Source organism: Lipotes vexillifer, unplaced genomic scaffold (genome assembly GCF_000442215.2).
Source record: "Lipotes vexillifer unplaced genomic scaffold, Lipotes_vexillifer_v1.1 scaffold1600, whole genome shotgun sequence".
In the NCBI taxonomy this organism is placed as follows: domain Eukaryota; kingdom Metazoa; phylum Chordata; class Mammalia; order Artiodactyla; family Lipotidae; genus Lipotes; species Lipotes vexillifer.
The window spans coordinates 176,649-189,997 of NW_006799073.1; the positions used below are offsets into that span (position 1 = coordinate 176,649).

General features: G+C 38.7%; 1 protein-coding gene across 6 annotated transcripts in view; it reads left to right on the forward strand.

The window, feature by feature from the left end:
* The window catches only part of MAPKAP1 (MAPK associated protein 1), a 236,533-nt gene that overhangs the window by 42,385 nt on the left and 180,799 nt on the right, over positions 1 to 13,349 (forward strand). For all 6 annotated transcript variants that reach the window (XM_007471481.1, XM_007471480.1, XM_007471482.1 and 3 more), the window contains one exon: positions 2,086 to 2,234. In XM_007471481.1, coding sequence (XP_007471543.1) covers positions 2,086 to 2,234 — 149 coding nt within the window. The remainder of the gene's footprint in view (positions 1 to 2,085; positions 2,235 to 13,349) is intronic.

A 13,349-nucleotide genomic window follows, 5' to 3' on the forward strand; every position in this document is an offset into this window, starting at 1 on the left:
GAGGAGCAGAAAAATAGGGTAGTAACTGGATGGGAGTATGGAAGTACAGGAGAATTTTTCTTTTTTTAATGAGTAGTATTTCAGTATCTGTATGCTGATGAGACTAACCCAATAAGAGGGAAAAATTGAAAATGGAAGTGAGATGGAAGAGAATTGCCTGATTGATGCCCTTGAGTCGGCAAGAGTGGATGGAATCTAGTGCACAAAGGAGGGGCTGATCTGATAGGGGCATAGGCAGTTCATCCATGTTGTGATGGGAGGGAAGGTGGGAGGAAGTGCAGGTGAGAGCATGCAAAAGTTCTCTTTTGGTTGTTTCTGTTTCTCCGTGATGTAGGAAGCAAAAGAGGAAGTGGGAAAATGTCACAGGTTGAGGAGAGAGGTCTAAGTGTGAATTAGTCTGAGAATGGAAGAGTTAATATATCATCACTTCACACTTAACCCTACTGATAACAGTAGAGTGACTTGGATAAGGGACTTAACGTTTGCTACACCTCAGTTTCTTCATGGAGCTATTGGTAACCTGTCTTTCAGGATCATTGTGAGGACAGGGTGAGAAGACACCTGGCATTGTTCCTGGCCCCTAGTAGGTTTTTTGTTTTTGCTTTTTCCTAGTAGGTATTTAATAAAGGATTATTCTTTTCCAAAGTGTAGCAATAAAATTATTGATAGAGTACAGGTAGAATAGTACTTCCAATATTTAAAATACCACTTCAGTAGTAATCTAAAACTTTTTCAAATGTGCATTAATCTGTTGGTATTAATGTATAATTAACATATTAATCCGTTGATTACATGTACTTATATATTCAGAATCTGGATTGGATAGTCAAGTGCCACATTTTTAAAAAGAATTAGATCCTTTTCTCCTGGTTTGCCACTTAAATCTATAAGGACTTGTTTGATAAAGTTCCCCCACTGGTTTGTTGAAAATAATTTTGTTCCCTTTTTAAAAAGTTCTAAGTGACTATTTCACAATTATGTTTGATCTCATTTCAAGTTGGCTATGCTCAAGAATGGAATGGGTTGAACTTATTTATTGCACATTTTAAGATCTACGATTGATTCATTTAAAGTGTAAAGTATGGAAATTTTCTAACATCACAAAATATAAAGTATAATGAAACCCCATGTACTTATCATCCAGCTATCACCTTAAATGACATTCAGATTAATATAGAGAATGAAATGATCTTTGAGAAGATATGGAACTAACTTGTCTTGGTTCACTAATGAATAAGTGCTGAAGGTTTTGATTTAATAACTTAATCTGAATTCCTTCAATCATTATTTTATTCATTGATTCATACAACAAAATTTATTGAAGGTCTACTTTGTTCATTAGTGCCTGATGGCTAAGAGCCATGGCTGGGTGCAAATCTGAGCCCTGCTCCTTACTGGCTGTGTGGCCTAGGGCTAATCAAAATATTCTACGCTTCAGTTTCCAGTTGACAGAATTGAGATAATGCAAATATCTACCTCATAAGCTTGTTATGAGGATTAGATGAGATACATTGGTTTGCTCAGTAAATGTTAGCTATTATTATTAAAAATACTCTTTCTCCTTTTCCTCCTCCTCATCTTTGTCATCCAGATTGTGTGCTAGATGTCATTGGAAAGTGTGAGAGGATTAAGAGGTGGACCTTGACCTTGAAGAACTAGAACTTCAAAATCACATATTAGAGCCAGGAGAGATCTTCAAGATAATCTGGTTTGACAAGTCCAAAGAGCTTTAGTGAATGGTCCAGTGTCACACATCTATCTGTTAGTGGCAAAGCCAGGCTGAATCTCAGGTCTCACAGCTGTGGGTGCTCTTACAAAATGGCTGTTCTATTGGCTGGTCTGACTTCTGCCCCCTTCCTTAAACCCTAGTCTTTCTAAGTTGACAAACCTGACCTATGTGTTTTTCAGTGCTCTGCTCTTTCAGTGCACAGACATATATGTGAGACTTTTTGCACATATCTGACCTAAACATGTCTTGGACACTCCCTCCTCAGGATTCCAAGGAAGACTTTTTAGGGAAGGTGGACAGGCTATCTCTCTGTGTTGTAATCACAAAGATGTTTTTATCTTCCTCTTGTATCACAGCCCAGGAGTTAAAGTCACTATTTGAAAAAAAATCGCTCAAAGAGAAACCTCCACATTCTGGAAAGCAGTCAATATTATCTGTACGCCTGGAGCAGTGTCCTCTGCAGCTGAATAACCCCTTTAACGAGTATTCCAAATTTGATGGCAAGGTAAGTAAACGTGAAACTATCCCTTTAGGTAAAACCTCAATTGGATGGAATTATTGTTGGTTATTATTCTTATTCTTATTAGATTTAGATTTAGGGTTTCAAAAGGGACTCAGTAAATATAGAATGTCACTCACATTTCCTAAGACTGAGGGTGTAAAAAGGTGTGGATTTGGGCCTAATGTGGTTTCCACAGTAATATGTTTGGGAGGATGAAAACAAAAACAGTCTGGAGGTGTGTGTGTGTGTGTGTGTGTGTGTGTGTGTGTGTGTGTTCCTGTTTTATCTATGTTTGGGAGGATGAAAACAAAAACAGTCTGGAGGTGTGTGTGTGTGTGTGTGTGTGTGTGTGTGTGTGTTCCTGTTTTATCTCCTAAGTGTTTCTCTCCTAAGGTTTGGGTTAGTTGGGCTGTGATTAATCAAGGTCTGACTGTTTGGAAAGCCATGAAAGTGGTTCTGGGAGATGGTTTGGGTTGTCTTGTCTGATTCTTGATTATAACTCCAGAAATTGTAGAGGTGAGAGCTTCATTTCAGAATTCTAAGACATTGCTTTGCATGTCAGTGTTTTATTGAATCTTGTTGTCTGACACTGGCTATGCAGGATGACTTAATTTTTTCCTGTTTGTTCTGACAATTTGCAGTTGCTAAATTAAAGTCTGTTTGTTTTCCTTTCAGAAAAATGGCCACTATTTTAGGTGGAATATAGTTCTATCAATACATGCAGCACCCTCTCTTACCCATTCCCTGGCATTCTTCGTCTCTGTGCTGAGCTGAGCTGGGTTTCTTTCAGGACAGTAGCAGTTGATTTTTATATTTATTGCCATTATGTTTGCTGTCTGGCAGTGGTGTGGGCGTGCTGAGTGATAGCTTGTTGCCTGGAGGGATTGTGTACAATTTGTCTTATTTCAACAGCATTGCAATTAATAAAGATACAGCTCTTTGCTTATGTTTGCACTTTTTATAATCAAGTCCTGGTTATATGCTGGTTCTGTCAGTTGTCGTCTTTGAGCAAGGAGATGTTTTTTCTTTGAAACACTTTCACCTCATACAATTCAGCATGTTTCCATTGGTTTAAGTAAGCATATATGGACATTGGCACATGAGGTTATTGATGTTGGCGGGGAAGGAGAACAAAAACTAGAAACAAAATGCATAAATAGCATAAAATCCTAATATGCTCAGGAGTTTTCTCCAAAAAACATAAGAAACTACTTCCAGTAAATTAGAGATTGTATCCTGTGAAGAGCTGCTCTTCAGCCTGCCCCTGCCACCTTTTCCTGTTTCTTCTTGTGGAATGCAGCAAAGAGGAGGAAGGGTCCCCCTAGGGGACAGGAATGTCAGCCTCTGGAAACTAGTGAGTTGGACTGTAGGGGATTTTTTTCTTAACTACTACAATTGATTCATTTAGATATGTGAGATGTTATTATTGGGATTAGGTTACATGGCTAGAATTTATTTGCTTCCATTGCCTATCATCTCATTGAGGATGCAGTTAATTGCTGGAGTAATTAGTATTTGATAATGCTGTGATGCCAACAAAGTAGTACAGATCTTTTAAAATACTATATTCTAGAATTTTCATTATACTATTAGATTCTATTATAAATTACTTAGGATTTGGATTTGTTAGAAGGTTGTGAACTCTGCTTGTTATATATACCTAACTTGAAATTAAAAAATAAAATAAGCCATTTCGTCAGTCACAAAGGAATTATTTTTGCTAGATACGTGTTTACACTTACGACTCTCGATGTTTTTGTCATATCAAGTCTATTTGTAATCAGCAAAGGATGTGAGCATGGCCCAGTCACCATTGCACAATTGATTAGGAAAGATTTATATATCGATAAGTCTGTCTTGTGACGCAGTGCTATTTTTTTATTATCCTACATATTACAATTGCTAAAACACAATTAAACCCTTGTTCTCATCTATTATTTAATATTGATGCATTTGGCAGATGTGTAATGAAAGTGGCTTAATATTTGAAGGATATTGTATTGTACATATTAAATTAGTCTATCTTTGTGAAATGCATCAATATGATATTCAATGACATCTCAATGATTAATAGAGAATTATACTTGAGTCAAGCCTTTTCGTAACCTAGAAATTAAAATGACTATTCAAATAACACCTCAAAATGATGAAATTAGCATTTTGTGATTGCATAATAATGGGATTGTAGTAGTTATAACAGCACCATGGCTGCCTCGAGAGTTAAGATCATGTCAACCCCTTGATAATAAAGCCTTTTCCGTGAGAGTCGACTTTAATAATTTCCAGATTGATTCTTCCCATAAATCATTTGACGTTCAGTACTAAATTTTTGTTACTGTTGTAACTTAGAATTATTTTATTTTTATTCAGCTCATATTTAAGAAGTGAAATGAGTGTCCTGTTTTAATGATTCACCATCTTGTCATTGAACTCCCTGTTTCTTGCCTCAAATGTAAGAGTTTCTCATGTTTTTTGATAGTCCCCCCCCCCCTTTTTTTTGCAAAGGTTTGTTAAAGCCACTAAAATATGTGGTTCTTTCCACTACAGATATTCACAATGCTTTTCTTGGGAATAACGCTTGCCTTATTTACATAATTAACTGAGTTGCTTAGGTCTCTTGGGCAAATGGTACATAATTGGGGAGAGAAGGGGACAGGGAAGAGTTTGGGGTCTAATTAAATATGCTAAAGAACTACTTAATTATCTATTTCCTCAAGAGACTAACTGCTGTGAAATCCTCCTTATGATTAAACTAGCATTGGATTTGAAAAAAGGATTTTGTTTTTGGTGTGGCTTTACAGTTACATTGTAAGTAAGCAGGCATCTTTAAGGATTTGTGCAAACTGAATTGTTGGTTTTAGTGGTTCTAAGGGTAAGCATCTCTTAGTTATTGTACTAAATTAAAACGAATACTTTTAAATAGTTTTTGGTTCCTGTAGCTGGTTAATAATTTGATTTTTTTAAAACTGTGGTTGGTTAATAATTTCTTGAAGGCATGTAGTCGAGAGGGAAAGGCCATACTTAGGTATATGCTTTATTGTAATTTTTACAGTTTTTTGATCAGGTTAATTACTATGTTTATATTATCTTTTTGGCAAATTGGCAATGCTATCCGTGACTGTTTTAGATTCATAGGTTATTAATAACTCTGTTTACTGATCATTTGAAAAAAGACCAGGACAGATTGCAAGTGGTTTTAGGGAATGCTTAGCTGGACAGGGCAAAACCAGGCTCAGCCATCTGCCTAAATTCTTTGGGCTTGTTAAAAACAGGACTTCTGAATAGCTTCATTAACAAAACCAACCTCTGTTTTAGAGGTGAGACAATAGGAAAATTCCTGTGCCAGTCCTTCTTATCTCACGGAAAGTGGGAAATGTTGGGTGTGACAGGGAGTTGCTCTGAAACGATGAAGGAGTGACAGGCAATAAACATTCAGCACTGATTTAAGTGACCCTGAATATGTGGATTTCTGCCCTGTCTTTCCACCTTTTTCAAAAGAGGTCTTATTTTTAAAAGTATCTAGCCCTTTTCCCATGCCTTATCACTTGAGAAGCTTTAGCTAGTACATCGTCATCACTATTTTGGTTAAACTGAGTTTACAAATATTATCATCATCAGTAGACCCTTAGAAGTTCAGATACCCATCTCCAGTCAGTACAGTTACTAACAAAGAAATGGTACTGATTATCGTTGTGTCACCTCAGTCAGGTTTTTCACCTCACTGAACCTCAGTTTCTTTACCTATGCAAAGAAATTAAGAGTTTCTTCCTAACAAAGCTGATGAGACCATCAAATAGGATAAAGCCCCTAGCATGGGGAGAGGCAGTGTAGTTTGTAAGCAGATCTATTTTGTAGTAAGGTCTGAGTTTAAATCCTAATTCCACCACTTAGTGGTATGACTTCAGGCTAGTTACTTAACCTCATGAAGCTGCAGTCCTCGTATGTGGAATGAGATGGTGGTAGTGTGTCTTCCTGATGAGTATTGAGATAGAGCACATAGGAAGTGCTCAGCAAATACCCCACTTCTGCCTCTTTCTCTGTAAAGGGTGCAGGCCAGTGATACTGTCTCTCCTTTGTACTTTATTAGGTTGTTGACAGGATCGAGTGAGAGGAAATGTGCTCTTAAAACTAGGACTTTAGCATCATTACACAAGATGTACAGCAGACTGGGTGAAGGTGGTCTGCTTGTATAAGTCCAGGGAGTCAGTCCAGTGGGGTTTTGACCTTTAACTTGAAATAGGAAGATTAAGACAAGTAATTACTTCCTTTTTTTGTTTGTTTGTTTGCAATGGCTATTTTTTAAACATCAGGTGAGAGGGTAGTTTGATACTAGTAATTGCTTGGCAGTTTAGTAAAACGTTAAGTATTTTACTTATTTGACTTAGCTAAATTATACTCTAAATATAAGGAGCATGTTTGCCTTGACAAGTGCTTTAAAAAGCAGAACCAGTGCTAGTTCATACAGACAACTGTGACTTTGATTGTGTTAACTTGCTAGAAAGTAACCATTTCTCTGTTAGAAACTGTTTTAACAGGGAAGCTGCAGAGAGCATGGGGGAAGGGATAATTCATGAGTGCTAATTGCTTGGCTGTTAATTTTCATAAGTGTTGATAGAAGCAGTTCCTTAAATTAAACTTTGTTTAAAATGTATCAGGGGAAATATTCCACAGTGTCGAGCCTGAAGTGAAAATTAATATGAATGCTGTGGCAATTAACACATACTGGTTAATAGCTTTTAGCAGCATTTTGGGATGATAGTCCTTAAATACATTTTTGCATGCTGCTCTTGTTTCAGCATTGTTCCAGTCTATGTCTGGATAATTATGAACAAATGTTTTCTACAATCATTGGCATTAAATAGCGCTCTTCAAAGGAAGTCACTTAAAACTTTGCAGAAAGTGTGAAGCCACTGAGAAATGTTGCCAACTCAGAAAAGATCAGCGAATTGCCTTTAGAGGAAAATGCTCCTCATCTGAACTTGGAATATTTGCTATTATCGTGGGAGTGGTCCCCTCTAATATGTTAAGCTACTTTAGTTTCAGGATCTCTTTCCGAAAAATTATAACCGGGACTTCTTAGTGCTGGTTATGTTTCTAGACAACAGCTTTTGCTTATTGCTGCCTGAGCTGAGGCATGGCCTTGAGCCTAAGGACCTTCTGGCCTTTGACCTTGCTTTTTTCCTCTGACCAACATTTCTGCCCCCTCCCAGCCGCCCCACCCCTCCCCGCCCCGATGCAGTTGGCTGCATCGGTCTCAGAGACAGAGAGAGAAGGAAATTAACTCTGTATTTTGAATTAGGAGCTGTTTGTCTCACTTTTCCATTGGCTTTATTTTACATACCTTTTTCAGTAAAGGAGAGTAAAGTCCCAACATCATTTCAGCAGTTACTCTCTTGGCAACTTACCTCTGTGACTGTATTTTGTTAGTCTTCCTTTTTATAGACCAGTTTTTATTAGTCTGTTCTAGTTCTAAAACAAGATATTAGGTATTTACTACCTTTTTACACACTGTGGTATACCAATAAAAGGACCAAATTCATTAATTTAAAAATGTCTTTAAAATTTTTTTTTTTAACTTCTTTTGTGTGTGTGTGTGTAGTATGCGGGCCTCTCACTGTTGTGGCCTCTCCCGTTGTGGAGCACAGGCTCTGGACGCACAGGCTCAGCGGCCGTGGCTCACGGGTGCAGCCGCTCTGCGGCATGTGGGATCTTCCCAGACTGGGACACGAACCCGCGTCCCCTGCATTGGCAGGCGGACTCTCAACCACTGCACCACCAGGGAAGCCCTAAATTTTTTTTTAAAATAAATTTATTTATTTATTTATTTTCGGCTGCGTTGGGTCTTTGTTGCTGTGCACAGGCTTTCTCTAGTTGAGTTAGTGGGGGCTACTCTTCATTGCGGTGCGGTGGCTTCTCTTGTTGCGGAGCAGGGCCTCTAGAGCACAGTCTTCAGTAGTTGTGGCTTGCAGGCTCTAGAGCGCAGGCTCAGTAGTTGTGGCGCACGGGCTTAGTTGCTCCGCGGCATATGGGATCTTCCTGGACCAGGGCTCGAACCCGTGTCCCCTGCATTGGCAGGCGGATTCTTAACCACTGTGCCACCAGGGAAGCCCTAAAAATGGATTTTACTGAGATTATTTCCCCCTTACTGTTATACTAATGCAGTGCTCTTCCTTTTGCTCGACATTATACTGAAAATCCTGAGGGCCGACTTTGGGATTTTTGCCTGGGTGGTATTCAAAATGAATTAAATAGGAATCTTACAACAAAAAGAAAGCATTTTCAAAAAAAAAAAAAAAAAAAAAAAAAGCATTTTCAGCATCCTATTCTGAAGTTAAATTCTCAAGGCTTAGATCTTAAAACTAGCTTATTCCACTCTGAGCTCTTTCTGTCCAGGCCTCATTTCTGCAGTTTGTTCTGAGCCCTGCCAGTCTGTGGAGGCTTCCTCTGATTGTGGAGCCATCTTCTAGAAACTCCCATCAGAGGTAGAATTCACCATCAACTCAGAGGCTTTTCAAAGGAAGGCAGAATTTTGCAGTGGGAAGAACATGTTTGTCAGGCTTGGGTTAGAATTCTAACTTTGCCATTTACTTGCTGTGTGATACTGGGCAAATCACTTTGCCTCTTTAAGCCTGTTTTCATATCTATAAAATGAGGTTAATGATAATTATCAGAAAATGTTGTGAGTATTTAATGAAAATTATAAATGCATTCATAGCAAAGTGCCTGGTATATGGTCAGTGCTGAGAGATGTATTCGTTTCCTTTTACCACATTGCCATTCATTTACTTCCTATTTAGTGAGGGTCTACTATATACCAGGCACTATTAAGTAAAATCTGGATACAGTAGTGAGCAAAAACAGATCTGGTTTCTGACCTCATGAAGCTTCCTCTCTTGGCAGGGGGTTACATGTTATGTAAATAATCACCAAAGTGTAACATTGCAGTCATAGTATATATAATCAAAGCCAATTAATTACCAAGTTCCAGGAGAGATACTTGGGGCTTTTAGAGAGTTATCATAAGGGCATCCGACCTAGTCTGGGGGGGTCAGAAGTGGTTATCCTTGTGAAGGTGCCTCTTGACCTGAGAGCTGAAGGCTAAGAACTAGCTAGGTGAAGTGTGAGGAGAAAGAACATACAGAGGATCTGAGGCAAGGGGGAGCTTGGAAATTTGGAGGAACTGGAAGAAAAGGCTGTGTGACTGGAGACCCAAGGGTGAGGTAGATTGTGGTGTAAGGTGAAGCTGCAGGGGCAGACCATAAGTGGCTGGTAGAAGTGTCCTCTGTAATCTAAGAATATGGGAAAGCCTTGAACAAGTTTAATGAGGAGGGAAGGTAATCAGGTTTGTATTTTGAAAAGATCACTGAAGCTCTGCTGAAGGGAATACACTTGAGAAGGGTTTGTGAGGCTAGAGAGACCAATCAAGAAACATTTTGCAGTGGCCCAGGTAAGAAAGATGATAACTTGGGCTTACTTATTGGAAATGGAGAAGGAGTAGATGAATGCAAGAGATATTTAATTGGTAACAGTGATAGGACTTGATGATGGATTGATTATATGGCAGGGAATGGGGGAGAAAGAAGTTTCAAGGATGATTTCTAGATCAGATTCTGGCTTGAGGAACTGAATAGACGATGATACCATCACTGAATTAGGAGGCACTGAAAGAGGGCCGAGGATGAGGCAGAAGTTACCATCTTGAGCTGGTTTGGGCCTACTGATGACAGATCATAGCCTGTTACCATGTCCTTGAAGACACTACACATATTCTCTTTTGGAGGGGATAGGGTGCACCCTGTTTGGTTTGTATTTGGGGCGTCTGAGGCAGTGGTCTCTGAGATGAGAGTGGGCTAGGAGGCAGGAGCCTCTTTTTTGCTTGCGCTTCATAGCCAGCTTTGGAACTTTGGCTAAGGAATCGCCCCAGAAGTGGGTCACCTCTTCTCTGAGACAGGGCTATACTCTCAGATGCCTCACCCAGCTCATCAGGCCATTAAGAGGAGAAAATGAGAGAGTAATTTTAAGTGAGGCAAATGTCAGGTGTCATTTAAGAAAATATACTGATTGTAATTCTTGGATGTTAGGGGAATAAGAGGTAAAACGTGGACATATTTTTGTTATAATGAGATTACTGTTGTGGTACTACCCTCTTCCTGGCTGATTAATTACAAGATTAACAGGTGAAATCTGGTTGGAATGAATAGCAAACACTGAGTCCCCAGGGAAAGCATGGGGACAATCTGTTTTATAGGTGTGGTGGAGACTGGGGATGGTGGGATTTTATACTGAGCTTTCTCATCTGGGGCACCTCGCTCTGCATAATTTGCAATGGAGAGATTATCTAGTCGCTCAGAGTACTAGGCCCTGATTTTATTATCTTGAAAACAGCTATCCAGAAATATCAAATGACAGCTTAGGGTCACCCAGCTGGGCATAGAATCTAGGTGTTCTGATCCTTAGAGATTTTAATTTTCATTCTTAATGGCATTCGTATTTGCAAAATGGAAACCTGAGTTCAAGTACTGGAAGACCATGTGGTGGAAAGAACACAGACATGAAAGATGTTTTAACCCTGGCCATACTATGGAGTCTGGGACAGGGCACCTCCCATCTCTCTGACAGAGCCTCAGTTTCTGCCTGTTTAGAATGAGGAACTTGACTTAGGTGATCTCTTGGATTCCTTTTGGCTTTACGATTCCATAGTTTTGTGATTGGGAGGTAATTGACATCAGTGACATGTAGAAGGTTATAGATGGGAAAACTTGAACTCTTAAAGAATTGATCTTCTACATATATGTTGCTACTTTCCTCTTTTAATTGATCATAACAAAACTGTGACGGAGGGAGCATTATCTCCATTTCACAGATGAGGAAACTGAGGCTCAGAAAGAGAAAGTGACTTGCTCAAGGAGATCTCACTAGTATTTGGCAGAGCTGGTATTCAACTCCTTATTCCATTACCACAGCTTTCTTTCTTAGACTGTTTTACAGTCATTGTTATGCAGGAAACAAAATATTATTAAGAATTGAAAATTTTCAAAATTTAAAACCAAAATAATTTTCCCTTTACCAGTGGACTTGAAATCTGACAGACTGGTTTAACTCTTATTATCAGTTGTGTCTGTTGGGTGAGTTACTGCATTTTGTAAGCCTCAATTTTCTTACATGTAATAAAGAAATGATGAGATATAGGGGCTGGGGAAGGGGAATGCTTTACACACCAAATCTAGTGTATGTCCACAAATGCTTTTTTCTTTCCACTGATCTTCCTGGTATGCAGAGTGGATTCTTCATCCGTCCATCCATCCATCCAACAAGTTATTTACTAAGTGACCACATTGTACTGGTTCATCTTAAATGTTTATGACATACTGGCTCTGTGCTGGGCACTGATGAATCAGACAGGGCTAACCACCATAGAGGAATTTGAAGGTAAGAGTGGCCATATAGCCAACAAGTGGAGGAACCACCCTTCATAGTCAGGGTTGTGCCCTGTGCTGGGGTCTATGGCAGTGGTCCATGACATCAGGTACATCTGATTGAGCAGAGGAACAGACCCATGAACAACTAACTGTAGAGTAAATGTGGTAGATACTGCAGTATAGGTCGATATGGAAGACTGGAATTGGGAGGCAGCAGTGACGTTCACCCAGTTTGTTATCCTAGGTGAGTTTGTCTAAATTTTGATTGTTTTAATTCCTAGAGGGCAACTTCGGTCACTCTTTAATGAAGCCCAGCTTGGCACTCTCCACACATAAATGTGGAGTTTTTAAAAAATGGCAGTGATAAATTTCAAATATCATTACTCTCTGAGCCTTGCAGCTACATGGTAGTATCATAAGAGCAGTGTTTTATTAATATCTCCACTCCTTTCTGTTAAATTGAAGTTTTAACACCTAGACAAAGGTACATGTAAGAAAGTAAGTTTAGGAAATTTTCAAAATATGCTACTATGCAACCAAAGATTAAATTGATTTGTTTTATGTCCATTTAGCTACAATTCATTTTAATTGTCTGTATGAAGTTAAAAAGTATTAGTGTCAGATAAAGATTCATCACCAGAGCGTGATTTAAGGCTAGTGCTGGAGAACGCAGGCATGTGTTCCAGCAGATGTTTGTATAAGGCGCTGTCTTTCCTGACAGCAGTTAAAAAGTATGGTTATAGTAATCAAATTGTGGTGCAGCGACTCAGAGGCTAGGGCCAGATTGAATTAAAATAGATATAAGATTTATGAATAGCAATAGCTGTGATAAAATTTCACTGCCTTCTTCAACAGGAAGGACTTTTTCCACAGTAGAAAGAAGAAAATCTAATAACCACTTTTCTAAAACTGTGGTTTTGCTGACTTTCATTTTCCCTTCCTAATTATGGCATCAAAATGATAACTTGCTGGGGTGGTTTTTTTTTTTCAGCCATGGTGAACTCCCTTCCCCCCCATCTTATTAAGTGCATAGCATTAAAACAAGTATTTTTTATGATGTCAGTGTTTTAGTTCAGAAACAAAATTCATGTAAATCTAGCCTGTGGGATTTAAACTCCCTTTTAAGGAAAGTTTCTTTATCATTATCACCATAACTGTGTTTTACTGAATTCCTATTTTGTACCAGGCCCTTCAGTGGACCCTTCATATATAGTAGCTTGTCAGTCCTCACAGCATTCCTGTTTATGGATTTTATTATTACTCTTGTACAGGTAAGGGAATTCAAGCATCACAGAAAGCACAAATGACGTCTAAGATGTGAGCCCAAATGTGTGAGGCTCCACAGCCGCCTTCTTTACTGTATTGTATTGTCTTTAATTTATTCTAGCTGCAAGAATTTGTGATGCTACGGTCTGTAGTCTTTTTATTTCCCAAAGGCTTTGAGGTGGTTCTCAGATTGACATCAGACAAGAATTTCTTTAATATTCATGATGTATATATTTTAAAATATAGAAGACTTCTGTGTATGGTTGATGTGAAATAAGATGTTGGGAGCCCATTTTTGGTTAAAATTACGATACTGCTCAAGATATCACTACTGAGATAACTTTAGGGTCAACATTGTCTTATCACAATTTCCTCAAAGACTTTTAAAAATACCTGATTGTACATGATGGGAGCTGAAAAGACTGCATTCCTG